This window comes from Aspergillus undulatus (genome assembly GCF_047715775.1).
Source record: "Aspergillus undulatus strain CBS 261.88 unplaced genomic scaffold BDV17scaffold_9, whole genome shotgun sequence".
NCBI classification, from domain to species: domain Eukaryota; kingdom Fungi; phylum Ascomycota; class Eurotiomycetes; order Eurotiales; family Aspergillaceae; genus Aspergillus; species Aspergillus undulatus.
In genome coordinates, this window is record NW_027396613.1 from 379,370 (window position 1) to 400,426 (window position 21,057).

The 21,057-nt window shown below is 51.4% G+C and overlaps 8 protein-coding genes across 8 annotated transcripts; 5 read left to right on the forward strand and 3 right to left on the reverse strand.

Moving 5' to 3' along the window:
- Positions 1–280: 280 nt before the first annotated feature.
- On the reverse strand, positions 281–1,598 carry BDV17DRAFT_256164 (pantoate--beta-alanine ligase PAN6). Its single transcript, XM_073757028.1, has 2 exons — positions 1,399–1,598; positions 281–1,348 (listed from the first exon to the last, which is right to left on the reverse strand). The coding sequence occupies exons 1-2, from the start codon at positions 1,424–1,426 to the stop codon at positions 285–287; spliced, it is 1,092 nt and encodes a 363-aa protein (XP_073618469.1). The 5' UTR covers positions 1,427–1,598; the 3' UTR covers positions 281–284.
- Positions 1,599–1,757: 159 nt separating this feature from the next.
- BDV17DRAFT_256166 (lysophospholipid acyltransferase family protein) lies at positions 1,758–4,714 on the forward strand. Its single transcript, XM_073757029.1, has 6 exons — positions 1,758–2,482; positions 2,536–3,010; positions 3,057–3,735; positions 3,779–4,090; positions 4,137–4,393; positions 4,443–4,714. Exons 1-6 carry the CDS (start codon positions 1,933–1,935, stop codon positions 4,603–4,605), a joined length of 2,436 nt encoding a protein of 811 aa, XP_073618470.1. The 5' UTR covers positions 1,758–1,932; the 3' UTR covers positions 4,606–4,714.
- Positions 4,715–5,254: 540 nt separating this feature from the next.
- Positions 5,255–7,319, forward strand: BDV17DRAFT_280129 (uncharacterized protein; the record flags this gene model as incomplete). Its single annotated transcript, XM_073759834.1, has 8 exons — positions 5,255–5,477; positions 5,571–5,654; positions 5,751–5,940; positions 6,048–6,149; positions 6,402–6,531; positions 6,570–6,632; positions 6,757–7,201; positions 7,231–7,319. 8 exons carry the CDS (start codon positions 5,255–5,257, stop codon positions 7,317–7,319), a joined length of 1,326 nt encoding a protein of 441 aa, XP_073618471.1.
- A 209-nt stretch (positions 7,320–7,528) lies between these two features.
- BDV17DRAFT_288702 (arylsulfotransferase family protein) lies at positions 7,529–9,292 on the reverse strand (the record flags this gene model as incomplete). The annotated part of the gene is made up of 2 exons (XM_073761462.1): positions 7,529–8,353; positions 8,414–9,292. The coding sequence occupies 2 exons, from the start codon at positions 9,290–9,292 to the stop codon at positions 7,529–7,531; spliced, it is 1,704 nt and encodes a 567-aa protein (XP_073618472.1).
- A 523-nt stretch (positions 9,293–9,815) lies between these two features.
- Positions 9,816–10,158, forward strand: BDV17DRAFT_288703 (uncharacterized protein; the record flags this gene model as incomplete). The annotated part of the gene is made up of 3 exons (XM_073761463.1): positions 9,816–9,845; positions 9,921–9,985; positions 10,044–10,158. The coding sequence occupies 3 exons, from the start codon at positions 9,816–9,818 to the stop codon at positions 10,156–10,158; spliced, it is 210 nt and encodes a 69-aa protein (XP_073618473.1).
- Positions 10,159–11,499: 1,341 nt separating this feature from the next.
- On the reverse strand, positions 11,500–12,022 carry BDV17DRAFT_256171 (uncharacterized protein). The gene has a single exon (XM_073757030.1). It carries the CDS (start codon positions 11,954–11,956, stop codon positions 11,756–11,758), a length of 201 nt encoding a protein of 66 aa, XP_073618474.1. The 5' UTR covers positions 11,957–12,022; the 3' UTR covers positions 11,500–11,755.
- A 2,354-nt stretch (positions 12,023–14,376) lies between these two features.
- On the forward strand, positions 14,377–16,190 carry BDV17DRAFT_301798 (ammonium transporter; the record flags this gene model as incomplete). Its single annotated transcript, XM_073764313.1, has 5 exons — positions 14,377–14,579; positions 14,634–14,848; positions 14,902–15,082; positions 15,130–15,447; positions 15,498–16,190. The coding sequence occupies exons 1-5, from the start codon at positions 14,571–14,573 to the stop codon at positions 16,188–16,190; spliced, it is 1,416 nt and encodes a 471-aa protein (XP_073618475.1). The 5' UTR covers positions 14,377–14,570.
- A 1,118-nt stretch (positions 16,191–17,308) lies between these two features.
- Positions 17,309–20,658, forward strand: BDV17DRAFT_256176 (putative nucleoside diphosphatase (Ynd1)). The gene is made up of 4 exons (XM_073757031.1): positions 17,309–17,673; positions 17,732–17,766; positions 17,816–17,942; positions 18,002–20,658. Exons 1-4 carry the CDS (start codon positions 17,664–17,666, stop codon positions 19,975–19,977), a joined length of 2,148 nt encoding a protein of 715 aa, XP_073618476.1. The 5' UTR covers positions 17,309–17,663; the 3' UTR covers positions 19,978–20,658.
- The last annotated feature ends 399 nt before the right edge of the window (positions 20,659–21,057 follow it).

Here is a 21,057-nt window from a genome sequence, read left to right on the forward strand (position 1 = left end):
GATACGGGAGGGAAATTTTCTCGGGCCGATGTTTCGCCGAACCCTCTGACTATGCCCTATTTCTTTTTTGGGAAGAGGGTCTACTCCGTAGACGGCGACAATGATTGAACCATGGACTGGAAGGCTTAAGTTAAGTCTGCCTCAGTGTTGACCGGGCTATATTCTCTAGATAATCACGTTGCTCTATGACTAGGGAGTTGAGCTATGCATTCTTTGTCAGTGGTGGCACAATGTAGATCCTTGTTGTGATGGGTATATTTCTAGATCTAATCGCAAAATGGCTTTTATGAGTTCGTTACATTCACAGGCTTCAATATCAAGTTGTCAATCAAGCGAACTGGTACTTTCCCACCCCCTAGCCCACAATTTTCTCCGGGTTTCGATTTCTCAAGAGGCGCCATCTTGATCGCACCGCTAAGAATAGCTCCCCTGGCTGGATCAACGACGTTCACCTCATCCAGGGTATCCGGGTCAGCGAGCGAGATGTAATCGACTCCGAACAGCGCGCGTTCAGCTGGGCCTAGCAAGCTTTGCTCTGCTAATACCCCTCGTGTTACACGGCTCGCAGCATCAAGAATGCCTGACCGTCTCAACTCCCCAGACTGATATGCGCCCTCCGCTGCCTTAAGCGCATTATGAAGAACAAGTCCAACGGCCCATCTCCTATCTCCAAGATATACATTCCGCGAACTCATCGCCAGCCCGTCGGTCTCGCGCATTGTCGGACCTATCCGGACGTCGGTGTCAATGTGGAAATCCTGAACCATGCGCTTAATCACAACTGTCTGCTGGACGTCCTTCTGCCCAAAATAGACCCGCTCGGCATTCACAATATTGAATAGCTTCATGCATACTGTCGCGACACCTCGAAAAAACACCGGCCGACTCGCACCCTCAAGCTTCTTCGACAGCGGTGTAATGCTCACGAACGACCCGTCGCCGTCAACCTCCGAGCTCGGCGGGAGCGTGGGATACATCGTCTTTGCTGTGGGCGCAAGGATAGCTGTAATGCGCCCAGTACCCTGCCCCTTAGAAGCAAGTTCCTCGTTCAATTGTTCCAGCTTCGCAACGTCGGCGTCCCATGTCCGCGGGTAGCTTGAGAGGTCCTCATTCACGCCGAATTGCGTCGGGTTGACGAATATGCTTACGAAGACGTCGGTATTTTCCGATGCAGCTTGGCGGATTAGCGAGAGGTGGCCGGCATGGAGGGCGCCCATTGTTGGGACGAGGCCGACGGTTCGTTTTGAGATGAGGAGCTCCCGGCGGAGGGAGCGGAGAGGAGGGACATCCCGGAAGACTTGGAAGGAGTACGCGCGGGAAGAGGGGTATTTGAGTAGGGAGGAGGCAGCTAGGTAATGTTAGATGGGGTTGAGTAAGAACGGATGGTGAAAGACATACTAGATAATGGGCTTGCTCGTCGGAACATGGTGATCGCTTGGGAGCTCTGAGCTCGGTTTGTCTCGGAGTACCAGGATCGGTCGGTTCAGGTACGCGGAGGAGAGAGTTAAGGTTGACGGCAGGGCATGAGATAAAGAAAATTATAACATTGGGCTGGAGTAGAAATATTTGTAACTGTTGTCGCGTGCCCACGATTGCGGCGTTGACAGCGTCCCAGGAAAGATGCCTGACACTCAAGCTACGGGCCTCAGGCATAAGTGTCCCGCGGATAAACGGGAGTCACGTGAGAAACATCCTCGGCATGTGGTCACTCTCCCTCTGGGGCAGACAACGGATCCCGGCGATCACTGCGCTTTTGTTGGGATTTTAGCTGCTGCTGGCTGGAGAGGGGTCTTCTCGTCCTATTTACGTTATGTCATGGGCCTCTCGACCTCTCATGCTCGCCGTCTTTAACAATCCTCACCCTCCGCCGTCCTGAGTCACTCCCTCCTCTTGTGTCCGTCTTCCCCGCCTCCGCACCGCACCAGCGAGACCATGTCGGCAAAGTCACCCATGGGCGACTCGGCCCCGGATCTCGAAATCGTCGGCGACCAGGTCACAATACATCCCAGTGGCTATACCGGAGGTCCAGAACCACAAGATGAGGGAATTACAGAGCGCAATCTCATCTACCATATGGCGCGGTTTCGCGAGAACCCGTTTGACTTTCTCCGCGAAGTGAGCCTGTACATGATGTCGGGGACAGGATGGCGCGCCTACGACGATATCATTGGACAGCCGATATACTACTCCGGGTTCACGGACAACATCAAATCACACATCCTGGCGAGTCCGATCCTGCAGGGCAAGGTCAAGGAGCTTGCGGAGGCGCGACTGGCCGTGGAAGATAAACAGGGGTTGCTACAGATCAAGACTGGAGAGTTCGCGCGGACTCGGACACAGCGGCGCGTTGAGCTGGAGAACAACCTTAACGAGGTGGTGGATCAAATGTTGGATAATATGATCTGTAAGATGGAGAGCAAGAGGTTTATTCGCGGCGCGTACTACCTTGCTACCCAGCTTCTCACCCGAGCTTATCACCAGGGTAAGCTTTCTTGGCTCGTGTTTTGTCGTACATGATAAGGCTGATGGTTGCAGGGATCCACGTTTCTAGCGAGGAAGTTTTGGAGTTACGAGCCGTTGCGGAGCAGGCGGCAAAGAAGAAGCAGTCCATCGTCTTCCTGCCGTGCCACAAGTCTCACGTCGACTATGTTTCCCTCCAGATCATCTGTTATCGCCTAGGGATTGCACTGCCTGTCGTTGTGGCTGGAGACAACTTGAACATTCCTCTAGTAGGCGCTTTTCTACAACACGCTGGCGCGATGTGGATTCGACGAAGCTTTGGAAATGACCCGCTGTACAATACCGTTGTTCAAGCGTATATCGACACGATTCTACAACAAGGTTACAACTTTGAGTGTTTCATCGAAGGAGGCCGATCACGGACCGGAAAGCTTCTCTCCCCGAAGTTCGGAATTCTCAGCTTTATCGTTGATAGTTTGCTATCTGGTCGCGTTGAAGATACCATCATCTGCCCCGTCAGTACCCAGTACGATAAAGTGATTGAAACTGAGTACGTTGATAGCCTTCCCATATAAAATAATACTAACAAGGTATAGATCTTACATTAGCGAGCTTCTTGGTCAGCCGAAGCGGAAGGAGAACTTGGCCGACTTTCTCTCCTCGTCATCCGTTTTGTCTCTGAAACTGGGCCGCGTGGACGTTCGATTTCACAAGCCGTGGAGTCTAAGGGAGTTTATCATTCAGCAGTTATCCAGATTACCCGAGCAGTTGCAGCTGGAGAAAGGGCTTAAACTCAGCTATTCGAATCGCGGTCGCCTCTTGAGGTCATTAGGATATAGGGTACTCTCCGATATCAACGACGTCTCCGTGATGATGCCGACCGCTCTGGTTGGGACAGTTCTGCTGACTCTGCGTGGACGTGGCGTTGGCAAAGCTGAACTTGTCCGACGAGTGGAATGGCTTTGCGATCGCGTACGAGCCAAAGGGGGACGAGTTGCACACTTCTACCGGTACCCGACAGAGGTAGTTGTCAACCGCGCACTCGACGTTCTTGGACCGAAGATCGTGGGCGAGGTGACAGGCCTAGTGGAGCCGACGTATTTTGCTGTAGATCGCTTCCAGCTTTCGTTCTATCGCAACATGACAATCCACCTCTTCATCACTGAGGCGCTCGTGTCCGCAGCGATGTACACAAGGGTAAAGCAAGGAGGTGGGCCCCTGCATCAGCGCATCTCCTTTGGCGATCTTCTCCATCATGTCACATTCCTCTCTCAGGTATGATCTCACGCCCTCACTGTGAACGATGCTAATTGAGCAGCTCTTCCGCGGCGAATTCATCTTCCCTCCGGATGGATTGACTGCAAACTTAGAGAGGACACTCCGCATGCTCGAAAAAGATCAGGTCCTCGCCGTCACTAGAGACTTCAGCGGTACACCGCTCCTTATAGAGTTGTCGGAGACCGAGCGCCAATGCGGACGCGAGAACTACGACTTCTATTGTTTCCTTATCTGGCCGTTCATTGAAGCCTCATGGCTTGGTACTGTGTCACTGTTAGGGCTCACTCCCCCTCTAGACGGGCCAAAGGACGTATGGATCGACCTTAACAACGCGCAGAATAATGCCCAGTTGGTACGCTCCCTTTACTATCATTGCAGTTCAAAACTAACTCGAACAGCTCGGCAAAACGCTCTACCACCAAGGAGACCTCTCCTACTTCGAAGCCGTCAATAAAGAAGCCCTCAAGAACTCATACGAACGGTTTGCCGAAGAGGGCATTATCGTCGTCGCAAAGAGCAAAGAAGTCAAGTCGTCGACGAAAATGCAACTTGCCCCAGAATGGACGCCGCAGCGAGACGTCGAAACAGGGAAACTGCTCCCTCAAGGCCGACTCTGGGACTTCATGGAGCTTATTGCGCAGTCTAGACGAGAGGGGTACGTACCCTCAATTTCCCCTTCTGATGAAAAATACTGAATCATGTAGGAAAAATCGCCGCGACGGTGCAACGGTCTCATCTCGCGTCCTCACAATGTCGGATACCGTCGGTCGGACGCTATTCGAGAGCGCGGAGAGCACCAAGCCAGCAAACGACGTTGATGTTTCGACTACAGCGCCGAGGAGGAAAGCACTCACGGCAAAATTATGAGACGGTTTTGTTATTTTTACGTTATTTCTATGTTCGTTTTGTAGTTTGTGCTTTGCTTATACCCCCTCCCTGTTCTGAAGGCTCGCTCGCTTGCCCAAATCGATGTATCTATACCGCGAATAAACCATCTGTACACGTGCCCACTCTGTTTTTCTTCAAATCCATTCTGAGTACGGCCCAATATACCGGTGAGTCAAAGCTCCAAGATAGCCTGATAGGAGATACTGGAGACCGGCTAAGTCGGCGCATCCCCTTGGTGCATCCCGGTGGACCAGCGCCCAGCCTAGCGCAATCCCGAACCAACAACAAACCACTGATGCAACAGGCTGCAGCAAAGCCTCCCTCATTCGCCGATCTAAATATCTCAATTGCTTTTTCCGGGCCAAAGTCGCATCGCCCACTGGCTAATATCTACTCCGGACTCCCGAGTGTATGGTGTGCTACAGGGGGTTTCTGTCCGTGTGTTTTGGGGCTCATGGGCGGTGTCCGGGTTAGGCCCAGAGGCCTCTCGTCGATTTTCGCGGTACTGTTTGTATGTATAACCCTATATTGACTTCCATTCATTTGGTCACGAGTTTATTCTGAGAGGCCTTTATGACTGGCAACGACTGATTCTGGTCGTCTACCTGAATAACACCATCCAAAAAACATGGCCGAGCCCAACGAAAAGCGCATCCGAGCAATCAACCCTAACGTCGACATCGACGTCGGAATCCAGCAAATGCAATCCAACGAGAAGACAGCAGAACAAAGAAGTAGAAATACCAATAGAAATGACAATGACAATCAGCCACAAGGCCTCGACTTCAAACCTTGGCAGCAACTCCCCGAGTTCATTGCAATGGGCCTCGCGATCTATCATCTTAGGGCTTGTAAGTATTAGCATTGCCAGCCGGCTGCACCCATCCATCCATCAATACCTACATACATGCATACGAGCTGACCAGAAGCTTGTGTACATACAGTACATATCATCGTCGCCACCGCAACACCAACCCTAACAAACGAATTCCATGTACTGTGCGATATAGGCTGGTACGGGTCTGCGCGTAGGCATTCATACCACAGCACAGGGCACCCTAGCCCTAATAATCAACCAAGAAACCAAAGCTAACAGCACACCCTGCACGGGGTGAGGTAAATAGACCGCCTAACAACCTGCAGCACACAATTCCTGTTCGGAAATTTCTACGTGAAATGGGTCCTCATCTCCGCAGTGCTCGTCCTCGGGATCGGCTCTATCGTACCGGCGTCTGCGAGATCCTCTGCGGCGTTTATTATTGGTCGTGCAGTGTCGGGGTGTGGTGCTGCGGGGATCTTGAATGGGGTTTTGATGTGTCTAACCCTATTTTACCCTGATGCTATTGACTGAGATTGGGAAGGGAAGTACTGATGACTTGATCTGGCAGTGCAATCTCGCATACTGTCCCATTCCGCTAGAGACCGATATGTAATAGTACCGTTGGCGGACTGGAGTGTATAGCTATGATTGTTGTGCTTGTCATTGGAGGTTCGCTTACAGCATACGTGACGTGGCGATGGTGGTGAGTACCTCCTAATTGCCCCTGCACCTACTGACTGCACTTCACTTTATCCTATCCGATTCCCATATGATGAATCAGGCCTCCTTTGTCATTCCTTCTCTCTAGCTGATCTATAATAGATAAACGCAGTTTCTAGTTCAACCTCTCCGCCGGCGGTGATCAATAGCAGTGCTCCTTCTCCTCTTCAAGAACCCCCCGAAGCAGAAGCAGAACCAAAAAAAAAGCCAGCTATACGGATGGTTAGCTCTGGAGCAAGATCAAAGCGCTGAATATACCCAGTCTCTCAATCTTCATGGGGAGTATAGTCTGTCTCCTCCTCGCGCTACAGTGGGGCGGGACGGCCTATAGCTGGAGCAGTGGACGGGCCATTGCGGTCCTGGTCGTATCTGCTGTTTCCTTTGCGGGGTTCTTCTGTTTGAGGTACTAAGAAAGGACGAGGCGACGATTCCAAGGTCTGTGGTGCTGGATCGAACGGCCCGTCCGGTTATGTCTTCTCTATGCAATCTATGTTTCGGCTGCGTTTAATGTTGTTGATTATTTTGTGAGTTAACCACCATCCCGAAACCCTCTAACGCTATACCCCATACCAGTTCGCATGGCTAATAAGCTCCCCCTCTGGTTTCAAGCCATAAAGTCCGCCTCCGCCGCCACAAGCGGCACAATGTCTCTACCCAGTACAATCTCCCTCACCACCTCCGCCATAAGCTCGGGCTTCATACTCTCATTTCTCGGCTCTAACATGGCAGCGGTCGGATTCGGGTTCCTGACTGCTTTTACTCCCGACACGATGAGGGCCGCTTGGATAGGATGGCAGGTTCTCCTTGCGACGGGGATTGGGTTGGGGTTTCCGATGCCGTGGTCTGCTGTGCAGGTTGCGCTTAAGCATCGAAATAAAGAGAAGGAGGTGGCTGTTGGTATGGCGGAGGTCGGGTTTACAATTGAGATTGGGGCGGGGTTGGGGTGGCGGTCTGTCAGAATTTATTCAGGAATCAATCTTCTAAGGGAGGGGTTGCAGGGACTGTCCGGGATTGGTGTGAGCAATGCTAGTGTTAGTGAGCTGGGCGCTACGGAGTTCTTGGAGAGAGTGCCGAAGACGCAGAGAGGGTTGCCCTGGGGGTTTATGATTCTGCTGTGACGAGGTGTTTTTGGGTTGGTGTTGCGGCGGGATAATGGATACTCGAATAGAAGGGAGTATGGCCGGCTTGTGGGTGTTGCCGTGGGACTTCGCCCATGATCTATCTTAGACCGGTACCCTGCTTCTACCTATCTTTGTTCAAGTGTTCGCTTGTTTATTATATTTTCTTTGGGAAATCCAAAAACATATCTACTTTGGTTGTATATATATATATATATGGGTCTCAGAGAACCTGTTGACTTTCTCAAAGGTCGGGGTGTTCTTTGGAGGCTGCACACGACGCAACAGCCACGACCTTACTTCTTGCACCATCCCCGACGCCTCCGATGGCCTCTACCGCAACCACATCCACTCTATTTTCTGAGCCAAGGCTGATAATCGACCTCGTTTCAAAACCAGCCTTTCCGATCCTATGCTTCAGAATTCGCATATCCCCCTCGCCTTCAGCCTTGAAATCGGTTCCTAGATTTTGGCTTGAACCACCCCAAGCTCTCCAGCCCTCTACGTCCGTCGCCCCATTCCAGCTCACGTAGACGTCAAGCTTATATCCACCATCACCAGCTCTATCCTTACAAGCAAAAACATCAGGCCTGCCCTCCGGCCTCCCATGCCACTCAGCCCGAAACGCCCGATACGACGTCCAGTCGTAAGTACCGAAAACGCCATTATCGCTCTTCACGGCACCAAACCACCCGCGCATAACGAGTCTTCCGTACTGATCATACTCCTCAATTTTCGGGACCGCCCCATGACCCGCTAGATAGTGGCCGGTCCCATTCGGGGAAAGGGACTGGTAGTTCCCCTGCGAGACGGCGGTGATGGGGTCTTGCCTGTCGTAGGTGCGAGAGACGAGTGCAGTGGTTTTGTTTGCCGGAAAGAGGTTGAATACCAGATCGGTTGTTAGACGGGGTTCTTTGCTGCTGTTTTCGTTGGCGTTGTTGTGCAGGGAGAGGGTTATGGTTTCGTTGGGTTGGCCCGGATTTGTATGCACGTGGATTCGCGCGTCATGCTGGTAGCAGAATCTCGAGGTGGTGTTGTTGGGAAGGGTGAATGTTCCTCCGTTTTGACCCTGGTCTTTTGTTAGTGGCCATTCTTCCCTTCCTATGTAAGTGGAAGATTCAAAGCTTACATGGAACAACCAAAGCATATCCCCCTTCCGATCAATCAAGAAGACAGCACACATATACCTCGAAGAAACAAGATAATGCTCGCCGTACTTCGCAACAGAGTTTAGGTGTGGATACTCGTACGGGGCAGTCTTATTGACCCCCATTTCTCCAAGCGGGAACTCCACATAGTCCAGCGAGAGCTGAGCCATGTGCTCGACGGCACTCCACCGAAAGAGAACCTCGTTGGTCGCGATATCGAGCTCGTAAACGAGCGCATCCTGCACCCAGCCATCTTTCCTTCCACCGACGGGCGTTAAATCAGCTTGCGTGACATTCACAGCCGTGACGAGGATAGTCCCGTTCTCTGTAATGGTACTCTCGTGGATGTCAATATACGAGGGGAATGACTCGTTCGTTGCAGTTACGAAGTTCTGGCCCCTTGCTGATTTCGTCTCCGTCCCCGGGAGCGTGACGCGATGGATTTCCCTGTACCCAGAATCCAGAATGACAATGTGCCCATAACCAAATCCCTTTACAAAATGGCCCTGCCAGAAGGTGAGGACCGGCTCGCCGTTTAAGAATTGCGGCTGGTACGCGTATGTTTTGCCGATGGGGCCGTGCCAGACGAGATCGCCTTCATCGGTGTAGATTGCGGGGGACCCGGAGGTACCTGTGGATGGGGCGATGAAGATGAGCCCGAGGGCTGTTGGGCCAGATTTAGTGATGTTAAGGATTGGGACGGTGGCGTGTGTGGTGTGGAATGTGTGGGTTGGCCATGGTGATGGGGATGCTGAATGTGAGGTTGATGGTGTGAATGAAAATGAGGGCGTGGAGGTGGAAGTGGATATAGTGGCTTGGGCCAGTGCCGGGAAAAGGATGAGGAGGGGAGCCAGTTTCATTGTGGATTTTTGAGCTGTTGGAAATCATGTCAGGGACAAGGTGGCGTCGGGGGGAATTTATATTGCATGCTGATCTACGATCTGCATCAGCTCCACCTCATGACAAACTGCCGATCTGCAGCTAAGGACACCGAGATCGGCCGATCGGGGCCTGTCAATCTAGATACGAGTGAGGTTGTGTTGACAGATGAGCTTGCTGTGAAGAAGACAAACACCAGCAAAACAAGGACTCTGACTAGGGAATTGTTCTTTCACCAGGAGGAACACTGCCAGACTGCCATCACAATACTTTTCTCACTCTTTCCTGACACCACCCCCTAGTTCAAACCTCTCTTACTTCTAACATTCTTACTCCCAATCTTCTCACCTTTACTTCTCTCTTACCTTCTCTTCTCTCTAGTCTCCCCTCCTCTCAATCTGCCCCTGACTACTGCATCACCAACATTCCCTATCATACACTAAACAAATCATGTTCACAACTCAACTTGAATCCACCTAACTATCCAACTCGTCCACGGCCAAAATGCGCTGGACAAAGGAAGCCGAAGAGACAGTATGTCCTACCTCAACCCTCTCTCTCGCAACGGAAATCCCATCAGCTCGCTAACAAGCCCGCCTCACCATCCAGCTCTGGCAGACAATCTTCAAGACCCAACCCTTCCACCTAACTCGACAAGATCGCCAAAGCATGGCGTACGTTTCCCTCATAAAAAAAACCCAAGCTGACCATGGTCTTTCCTCACAACCGAAGACGAAAACCCACTCCGAAAGCCCTGAAAGAGCACCTCCAAAAGTACCGCAAGAACCTCGCCGGCGAGATCTCAATCACCTTTGACATGGGGTCCAAGAAGACCGGTGGAGACTGAGACCGAGGAGTCTGGGGATACGACTGCTGAGGGTGAGGAGGGCCATGGTCAGGGTGATGTCGGAGGATCTCCCATGAGAAGGTCAAGATAGAGATTGTTGAGGATGAAGCTCAAGATGCAGGCGGGTGGGATTTGGTCCTGGTGCTGACCAGGTTATTCTTTAGGAGGTTGGTATTTCTTTAGGGATCGCAATAAAGCTTAGTTCACATTCTTGGTTCTCCTGCAGTTCGCTTGAGGGCGGAAACATAGACGAGGGTCTACATGAGGACATATCACGAAGTCAAATACGAACGCAAGCTCTGAATCAAGGTTCTCCTGCTGATTATGTCAATACCTAGATCTCTGAAGTAGAATAGAACGCCCAAAGCCCCACGGCATCCCCTTCCTCTCTCCAAACGAAACGAAACAATTCCAACGGCCCTCATATCCCCAGCGTCAGACCCAAATCAGTCAAAGTCAAGCCTATCCCCGACCATCTCTCACAGCAATTTTGTCCGTCTCTTCATTTCGGCACTGACCCGTCCCGCAGACACCCAACCCAACCCATCCTAATGAGCCCCCTAACCTTCCATATCATCGTCATCCTCTCCATCCTCAACCTTGACCTTCCTCGCCTTCGCCTTTGCACCGGCCTTCGCACGCAAATTAGCAGGAGACTTACGCTTCTGATGCGAGATTATTAAATCAAGATTTCCGTCTGCATCGTCGTGCTCCTCCTTGACAGCTGTGGCGACTTTCGCATTTTTAAGCTGGTTCAGGACGCCGAGGAAGAGCTATTTAGTTCTGGTCAGTATTATATCACGTTAGTTGTGAGGTAAGTCAGCTTTTGGGCCAGGGTCCAGGTTATGGACAGAGGTGGATGTGTATGCTTGAGGAGGAGGGGTGATGGGTGACGGTGTAGGGTAGGTGGGTTATCTGGATAGGTAACTTTGCGTCGGTTTCAGCGTTCCAGTTTATCTTGGAGGCACTTTTGGTCACGGTCGGATTGGGGTTGATATTGATGAGGTGGGATTTTCTTCTGGTTTGGGAGGTCTGTTTATGAGGTGTGTTAGTGGTGGGTGGATGATTGGAGGATTGACGGGAAGGTATGTCGATGGAAAGAGAGGGGGAGTAGGGGTGGGAGAGAGAGGACAAGAGAGAGAAAGAGGAAATTAGGTAAGTGAGAGAGAAGGAATAAGGCTGGAGGGAGTAGAGTGAATAGCTGTGTGTTAGTCTGGCAGAGTGCGGATGTGTTATGGAGCTGAAGTCTTATGAGTGATGGACAAGTAAACCCGAACTTTCATTCACCTTTGCCGCTACTAGGGCACGACCATGGGCGGAGGAGGAGTGACTGCGTGTAGGGAAGACAGCTCAATTTATTCACTGCTCTGATACTATGACCTATGATACCGATGATAAAGATGATAACCAGAGATCCTTCTCTTGTTCCTACTTTGGCCGTGTTTTGCGACAGTGTTTTCGCTTCCATCCCCAGACGCAATCGCCATGTTGCTCTCCTCATCAAGCCGTCTATTCTCACGAACAAGAATGACTCTGAGCCAGATACAAAAACCCCGTCGCGATAGTAAGCATACCCACGACCAGCCCCAGCGCCAGTCTATAATCGGTAGGTAAAGGGTGTCCAGACCGAGCAACTAGTAGCCACCACGAGAATGACTCCATAAGCGGCGGCTCGCTTCGCCGGTGGTCGAGGAATCGACGTCGCGATCCATGCACTGATCGTATTATTCATACCGTATATGAACAGCATGAGGAACAATGAGAAGTATCGGACCCCAAAGGTAGGGACTGGTGTCATGAATATCGTGAATCGACGACCGCAATAGGAGCTGGATACAGCATGTACCAGAAACGCCTCCCGGACTTGTCGCTGAGGTAGCTGTGGACGAAGGTGTAAGCGGCCGTGAAAAGGTAAGGAGGCGCCACAAGGAGGGAAATGATGTGACTGTATCCTAGGGTTGCGGTCATTGTGGGGAAAACGTTTTGGCAGCCGATGCCGCCCTGAATACATGTGTTTATGACTGCGAAGATGTATAGTTTCTTGTCCAAGAGGGCTAGCTTGAGGCCTTCTATCAGAGACGTGCCGTCTTGGTCAAGATCGGCCTGCGAAGCGTCTGGCGTCATGCGTCGAATTGCTACTCTGACTGGTTAAGCCATGTCCCGACTGGATTATCTATTCACTCACCAACGTCTTTCATTTTTGAAGAGAGGGCGGTGTATGTGGAAAGTCTGGAAGAAAGGCGATAACTGTCAAGCCCCCGCATATGGATACTAGGTACAGGACGTCAACCATAAAGACGGCTTGGGCCGGGCACGGGGACTCAGATAAGAGATTTCAGGGGTGTATCGTCATAGTTGATTGTCGCACTGGAGTCAGGCTGATGGAAGCATTGGAGTTCTGACCGACCATGGCCTATATGTCAACTTTGGACCCACTTTGCTTCTTCTACTGACCAGCCACTAAGGTTATTAGGCCTCTCATGTATAATTTCACGAGATGTTGTATTGGGAATGGTTTATGGGTTGCAGATCATGGACGCTTCCAATGTCAGCATGCCGTGCGGGGCAGTGAGCAACTGCAGGGATTAGGTATTGGCCTATGGAGCACAAGACTAGCTCACTCGAAGCAGGTTAGGTCTCAAGGTATGCAGCACATCCCATGGAAATTATAATATGGTCTTCAAAAAGCACAATATGCAAGGAACCCTTACCTTCGCAAACCGGACTGGACGGAACCATTCTCATTCCAGAGCTCAAATTTCCTGGAGGACAATTGTCGATGTTTTCCGTTCACTAATGCCGAAACGAGGCAGTGGGTAATGCGAAAGATCGGTGTTCCAGCTTCCGGTGCTGCAAGACGAAGAGCCACCCGGAAAGGGCGCGAACTCCAGACAGATTCTGGCGTGAGGATGAGGACGTGGGTTGGAGGCCAAATTCAAAAGCACCATGCATTCTCACTTTTCTCGGAAGGTGAATATGGACCCCGTTATGTACAACTACTCGAAATGCTCGCATCACGATTCCGAATTGCTATGAAGCCCGTGAGCGCCGTCGAAACTGTGATAGATTATGTAGCCTTTATGGAGTGACACCTATATCTGACATAACTTGGGAATAAAGTTGCGAATGAATCCCTTGTTGCTCGTTGGGTTGTATCGGCAGGGTTATCGTCGAGTCGTCCGAACGAGGGCCTTGCGTACCATTACATCGGTCCTGGTACCTGTAGACCTACATACAAACCAGTAGTATCCTAGTAGACCTTGGCGGGGGATAAATATGAGAAATGTGCGTCACACGAAAGGGAATACTCGCCGACTTGGCTGAGAGGTAACATCGGCACCATTTGCTGTCCACCGACGTAAGACAAGATAGGCAACTCACGAGTCCATGGCCAAGTCCCTGGCCAAGAGATCTGTTTGACCATGAACATGGAGTTCGCTCTGCTGCCATAGAAGTAAGTTTTTTAGAGAATTCGAAATAGCGGGCATCGGTTTTCTTCGAATGGACTGTGCCGATAAAACGGAAGGAAGGTGTTGGCTCGGAACTTCCAGAAAAGCACATGACCCCCGCAACCTTTGCTTTCTTGCAACACCCTTCCCTCAGCTGCCCCATATTGTCCATGGCCACTTCAGAAGCAGGGCCTGAATGATGGGCTGATGAAGACCTCGATATTGCCTCTTTGTGGTCGGTCACTACTTCTCGCTTGGCTTTGTCCACTGAGATCACCCCAAAGCTCCAGACTCTGAGTGTGCTCTTGAAGCTATCTCCGTCTCCGGACGAACAGGCTATTGAGTCGCAAGCGAACCGGTAGAGTGTCTAGTAGGCTGCATCCAATGGCAATCACCGAAACTGCTATCTCTCGCCAATGACGAGCTTCCGACAAGGATCCCGATAAATCGAGGTCGATGCTGTCGCAGGTCAGCCTCACGATCTCACACTAAACCCCAGGTGGTTGTGTTTTCCGGGGACAAAGGCTACTGCATATCTCGAGCTCGTCATTGGAGCGTTGTACAGCTCTATCTTATCAGGATCATCGGGCTCCTCGATCTGGTATCTTGGCACCATGAAATCAATACTTTGCGATAAGAAGCCATTGATCGCATTCAGTTCGCAGGCAGTCTTGCTATCGGTGACCCATCTACGATGCGCAGCCGGGTAGGGCATCTGCACAGTGGGGCTCTTGGCCCTAAAGATAACAAATCTGGCGTACTCTTGGCCCGCAAATAGTCGCAAAAGAGGGGCGATAACCATGAGAACGGACCCGGTCTCAGGAAGCATGAAGTCGCCGGAGCAAGGATAAATTGGGAGCAGCCCTCCTCGCGCAGGATCCCGTTCGACGAAAGTACTCTGACGCACCAAGGGCAACGCGATCATAGCGGTGTTATCACGACCAGGACGATCCGAACCTCTTCATGTCGACTGTATGCCATCCCCTCCTGCGGTTGGTCTAGCTAGCTAACCTCCGCCATGCGCAGCCCGAATTTGAGCCCTCCGTGCCTGATGGCGGAGACGCAACCCAGATCGATGTGAACGCACCGTTTGCTGGACACGAATACAACTCAATCTATATCGTGGCCTGCACCTTCATCGTATCTTTCATTCTGCCTGGTATCGGCTTTCTCTACAGCGGCTTGACCCGAAGGAAGTCTGCTATGACATTCATGTTCCAAGCATTCCTAATACTAGCGGTGTACGCGATGGCCCAACCCGAATACAATTGGAGATAACGCTGACACGAAGCAGCACCACGTTCCAGTGGATCTTCTGGGGCTACTCGCTCACCTACTCTCGAAATGGTGGTCCATACATCGGGACCCTGAAGAACTTCGGGCTCAAGGAGGCTCTAGCAGCTCCGTCTCCAGGTTCTGCCGTACTTCCAGAGATCTTGTTCTGCATGTTCCAACTGCTTTTCGGTTCTTGCACGGTAAGCGTACTTCTGGCGGCTGTCGATCGCTATGCTCATATTTACAGGTGATGATCGTTGCTGGCGGCGCTTTTGAGCGAGGCGGCATTTTGGCGTCTCTTATTTTCGCATTCTGCTGGGAAACAATTGTGTACTGTCCTCTCGCACGTTGGACCTGGAGTAGCCAGGGTTGGCTGTATAACCTCCCCTCCATCGACTTCGCCGGAGGCGGCCCTGTCCACATCGCTTCAGGTTGTGCTGCACTGGCATACGCCGTCGTTCTCGGGAAACGCAGAGGATACCGTGATGCTTCCATGAGACCCCACAACACAACTCTTGTCTTTTTGGGCACCATCTTTATCTGGACCGGTTGGCTTGGGTTCAATGTATGTTCCTTGTACCGTTCTCTGTGGGGCCATATCTAACATGAAAACAGGGCGGCTCGACCCTCAGCGCTAGCGTTCGTGGTTATCTGGCCATAATGAATACCAACGTCGCAGCTTCCACAGGAATATTGGGCTGGGTCCTTGTCGACATGGTCCGGTACAAGGGGAAATTCTCTATGGTTGGAGCTTGCGAAGGCGCCATTGCCGGGCTTGTCGGCATTACTCCTGCCGCCGGGTGCGTCACCGTCTGGCTAGGTGCGCTGATTGGCTTCCTTACCGGCATTGTCTGCTCGCTCTGCAAGAACCTCAACGACTGGATCCGCGTCGACGAGGGAATGGACGTCTTCAAACTTCACGGTGTTGGCGGCATGGTAGGGTCATTCTTGACAGGTATTTTCGCCGACCAGTACATATCAGCCCTAGACGGCGCCTCTCTCATCCCGGGAGCCATCAACGGTGAAGGCGTGCAAGTTGGCAAGCAGCTGGCCGAGATCTGCGCTATCTCCGCCTACTCCTTCGGTGTAACCTGCGTCTTGCTCATGATCATGAAGTACACACCATACCTGGGACTGCGGGTTAGTGATGAGGCTGAGATGGTTGGGCTGGATCGATCGTTCTTTGTGGATGAACAGATTGGCGACTTCTCCCTGCTGGAGGGAATCAGTATCTCGCCCTTGATGGGGGTGTCAAAAACACCGTCGAGCGAGGTGCAGCAGACAGAGGCAGAGACCAAGACGGCGTAGATTGCATACCTCACATTTATTGATCCTGCCGTGATGCGTTGATTAGACAAGGTACTTCTGCAGCCTTGTGGGGTAATTAATTTGATCCAAAGTGCAAATCCATGCGGTTAGTACGTCATACTGCAGCTCACTCCAACTTTCTATTTCATTTTTGGGGGGCAACATGATAGCTTCCGGCCGAGACCATGGCATTCAGATATACGTAGTCAATGGCTCTGGGGATTAGAGTGCTAACTAGCTTCTTCGATGATGAAAGGGACAATGCATAATGAAGTAAATCCCAAGACTTTCAACGCAAAGTTAACTTGAGGTAAAAACAATATATATATTGGTGGCAAGGCAGCGACACTCTCCTTTTGAGCGATAGTTCACCCTATCGTAACCGGTCCTAGGGAGTGCTATGTGGTCTAGTGCGATGGCGCAGCATGCAGTGGTCCGTACATAGGACGAGAGCATGGTCTTTAGTATCTACGTCGAGTGACTTGATGAGTGGGAGACTGTATGGGTAAAACCTCGAACCCAGCGAGGACAATGAGGCTGCTTTGAAGGAGCTGATGAGACTAGAGCAGCGCCGAATGTGACGTCGAGGTCTGCTGCTTCGATCCTCGGTTTATCGACTGTTGATATGCAGTCTTAAGGGCCCAGAGCCCTGAAGATCGCATTTATGCATGCGTCTGGGTCTGGGCCCTGGACAGTGTGCATATTATTTGCATTAATTTCCGGCTTATCAGAGTTTAGCCTGAGGCGGGCCGTCACCCAATCAAAGGCTGCATTGCAGCACGCCGGCCAAGGAAGCTTGCGTCATCTACTTTACGCTATTAATATACGCAAAGGGTCTTCGTGAGCGACAACCCTCTGAAAAGAGAGTGACGGACTTCAAAAACTGTGGTTGTTTGCTCTGCATAGAATATATGCTTTATAGCTTCTGATGTATTATCTCTTTCTGAGATTTCTAGCCCATTATTGCGCGAGAACAGCACCAGAGCCCAGGCGGGCCGGCCGACGGTGAAACACCGTTTGGGGCTAGCGCGGTCTTAGATCTGCGGGCGTCGCGTCCTCTCTGCTGCCACTGCAACTGTCGGCATCCGCCATCCGTTCCTGTTATCGATCCCCATTCTTTTCTCCCCCAGTCTGGCCTCACCCTCACCACCACCCCCTGCCTCTCGCTTTGCCCCCTTCTCTTCCTGCCGACCCCTTTTTCCTGTCGTTTCAACTGGCCGTCGATTCTATCCTCTTCGCTCGCGAAGCCCTTCGTTCCCAAACACCACGCTGTGCATCGCTTGAGCTGAATCGCCTCATCCTTCGTCGCAGCTTTTTTCTGACAGCCTCGATCGTTATCAGCACCCCCAGATTCCAACCCCGCCTCCCTCGATCAACACAATAAAGGACCCTTTTTCGCTTCTCGTGGTTGGCCCCCAGTTGTCATGTCAATTGTTTGAAAAGTTTGAACGCTACCGCAGATTTTCGCCCCCCATGGGTAAATGTACGTTTGCTCCCTCCATGCTTCCGTCTCAACGCAGCGCTGACTCTGACGTCGCAAGGGCACTACGGTATCGTCCTAGATGCGGGCTCATCTGTGAGTTCACAGTTCAGCGTTTCGAAGCTCTATCTCTAATACAAACCAGGGGACCCGAGTTCATGTCTATCGGTGGTTGGATAATGCAGTCGCGCGCAAAGAGTCCGATAAACATAACCTCAAATCGCTCCCGGAGATCAAGACAAAGTCGAGTTGGGTGAAGAAGATACATCCTGGTATGTTGGATCATGCTGAAACGTGGTTTGGAATGCGTTTGGTTTCCTGACGACAGCAGGGGTCTCTACATTCGCCGATCGACCGGAGGAAATTGGGCCCGAACACCTCGCCGAACTTCTCGAGTTTGCTCGAGAAATCGTTCCCGAAGATGCTATCAAGGAAACACCGATATTCTTGCTCGCAACCGCGGGTATGCGACTGGTGGAGGACGTGAAACAGAAACTGCTGCTCGATCAGATTTGCTCCTACGCTCGTGCAAACTACGACTTCGCGCTGCCAGACTGCAATGTGCATATACAGGTCATTCCCGGTGTTACTGAGGGGTTGTACGGATGGGTCGCTACGAACTACCTGCTTGGAAGCTTCGACTCACCGGGTGAACACGATCATGGAAAGGGCCACCATACTTATGGATTTCTTGATATGGGCGGAGCGTCGGCGCAAATTGCCTTCGCACCGAATGCGACTGAGAGCGAGAAGCATGCGAACGATCTTACCCTCCTACGCCTGCGCAACATTGACGGGTCTACGCAAGAACATCGGGTGTTTGTAACTTCATGGTTGGAGTTTGGTGTACGGGAGGCTCGTCGACGCTACCTGGCCGCATTGCAAGATTCTCTTGGTACCGAGAATGAGAAGGAGTTTCCCGATCCATGCCTTCCAGCCGGCCTACGAACAACACTTGATGGAAAGCCCTTTGATGGGGCTGAGACGGAGAAATACCTCTTGGGCACGGGGAAGTTCGACGAATGTCTGCGAGGAACATACCCGCTGCTTGACAAGGATGCTCCCTGCGAAGACCAGCCGTGTCTCCTTCACGGCATCCACGTCCCAGCCATCGACTTTGACGTCAACCATTTTGTCGGCATCAGCGAATACTGGCATACGACGCACGAAATCTTCGAAATGGCTCATACGGACAAGGCATACGACTTTAATACCTATCAACACCGAGTTGATGAGTTCTGCTCGCAGGACTGGGAGTCTATTGAACGAGGCATCTCCGAGCAGAAGTGGGGAAAGAAGTTGGATCACGAGAAGGCCTATGAAGTGTGCTTCAAGGCTTCCTGGATTATCAATGTACTCCACGATGGGATCGGTGTGCCGCGAGTTGGCCTAGAGCCAATGTCGACCTCTGGCAATGGAACCAAGGAAGTTCTTGAACATGGCAAGAACAAAGGGTTTCTGGACCCATTTCAAGCAGTAAACAAGATCGACTCAACGGAAGTCAGCTGGACCCTTGGCAAAATGGTTCTATATGCTGCTTCACAAGTGCCTGTTGATACCGAAGTCGCCACGGAAGAAGCTCTTCCTGTTGGTTTTGGCAGCAACGTTGCCGGTGTCCCAAGTGACTTTCAGTACCCCAGCGCCCAGTTGCTTCCCAACCCCGAGACTCCCCACGAAGAGACCTGGCAGGATAAGCTGTTCGAGGGCGGCTCATCACGCAGGGTTCCAGGTTTCATCCTCTTCGTTCTAATTATCGTCCTAGCCCTTTTCTTCCTCTGCGGCCGTACCCGCCGGCTCACACTCTACCACAAAATCAACAACTTATTTACCTGTGGTCGTGGCTCTCGTTTGACTCATCAACGAAAGCGCAAAGCCTCTGCGCCACCGAAACCCTCGTTCTTCAACCACCGCACACCCAACTACGAGCGCATCCTCGAAGAAGGTGCGGAAGACATCGAGATGAGAGGCTCGGAATCCAGCAGCCGCTCATCGAACGAGCATAATGCCGACAGTGACTCCACCCCCTTCCTTCCACCCAAGCGCACGATAAGCTGGGGCCCGAATAGTCCCGCACGACCCTTCTTCAACCACGACAACAACTCCGCGACAGTCGGACTGGGCATCAGTGCCGCACCAGGCCTTTCCTCCATTGACCGCCATGGGCTCGTCGTGAGAACGGAAAGCAGAGACCATCTGGCCGCCATTGCACTTGGCCCAACAACCAACGGCCGGCGGTCAAGAGCACCCAGTCCGTCGCGGTCACACCCCCCTCATAGGTCGCCTAGTGCGACACCTTTACACGAGTAATGTTAATGTCTGATTTTAAAAGCAGTCTATTGCATACTAAATGGCGTTTATCGTTTACGATATGGGGCATTGGCGTTTATCCCATACTTGCTACAACCTAGACCTTGTCAATGACTGGGATTGGTTTTACTTCTTCTGTATGTCCTTCACAGTGCCGTTCGGGCAGTGAGGCGCGTTACTGGCGAATAAGTAGTCTATATTTTACCCACTTCGTTCCTGGCAGTCGTCTGGACTGCAGTACTTTGCTAGGCTACCAAGACATCATTGAATACCTACAAGCAAAAATGACAAGCACCCTGGTGCCTGCCTTTCTAGTAAGCGCGAGAAGCACTTGTATTGCGTATAAATGCGCGGGCCGTCGAGTTCTCCTATGCCGCTCGTTCCGCCGACTGTATGCCTCAACTCAGGTCAGTTGGAAGCCCATCCCGAGAACGTCCAGCCAAGTGACGGTGCAGGACATCTCAAGATAGCAGACTTGGAAGAACTTACCAAAGACAGCAACCAAGCTTGAATAATAAAAATTTCGTGTAAGCGCTAGTGCCAGGTAGTTATCTCAAATGAAATTCCAATCAAAGGTGGTGCATCATTTGCCTTTTTCAGCACAGTTCATCCTTTGTTGTGCAAATATATATCTGTAAAACTGGCTCCTACATATTATGAGTGTGAACTACCTGCTTGTTGAGTGTCTTGATTAACCCAGGCCAACCTTATAATAACCTCTATTCTGATACTGGAAGTAGGGCCCCGAAAAAATCTAGGCTGTACTTTCACACAATTTACAACAGTATACTTAAATTCGTTGCTGGTAGAGATCATTATAATTGGTGAAATACCAGTAAATCAAGTAGCCTGCCTTGTTTCACAAATTCAAATGCTCTATAGAGCATTTGTGCATGCTGATAGAAATGATTGACGTATGGGCCGATCCTTATAGCACGAGAACACCATTAATAGGCATAGAGCCTCATTTGGGTCGTATTAGATTCGAGGATCTTCTTGTTCGCTCTGGTAAGCATATATCGTAATACCCACGCCAAAATGGCTGAAGCTATCGAAAAGCCAGCACTTGTAAGCATGGGG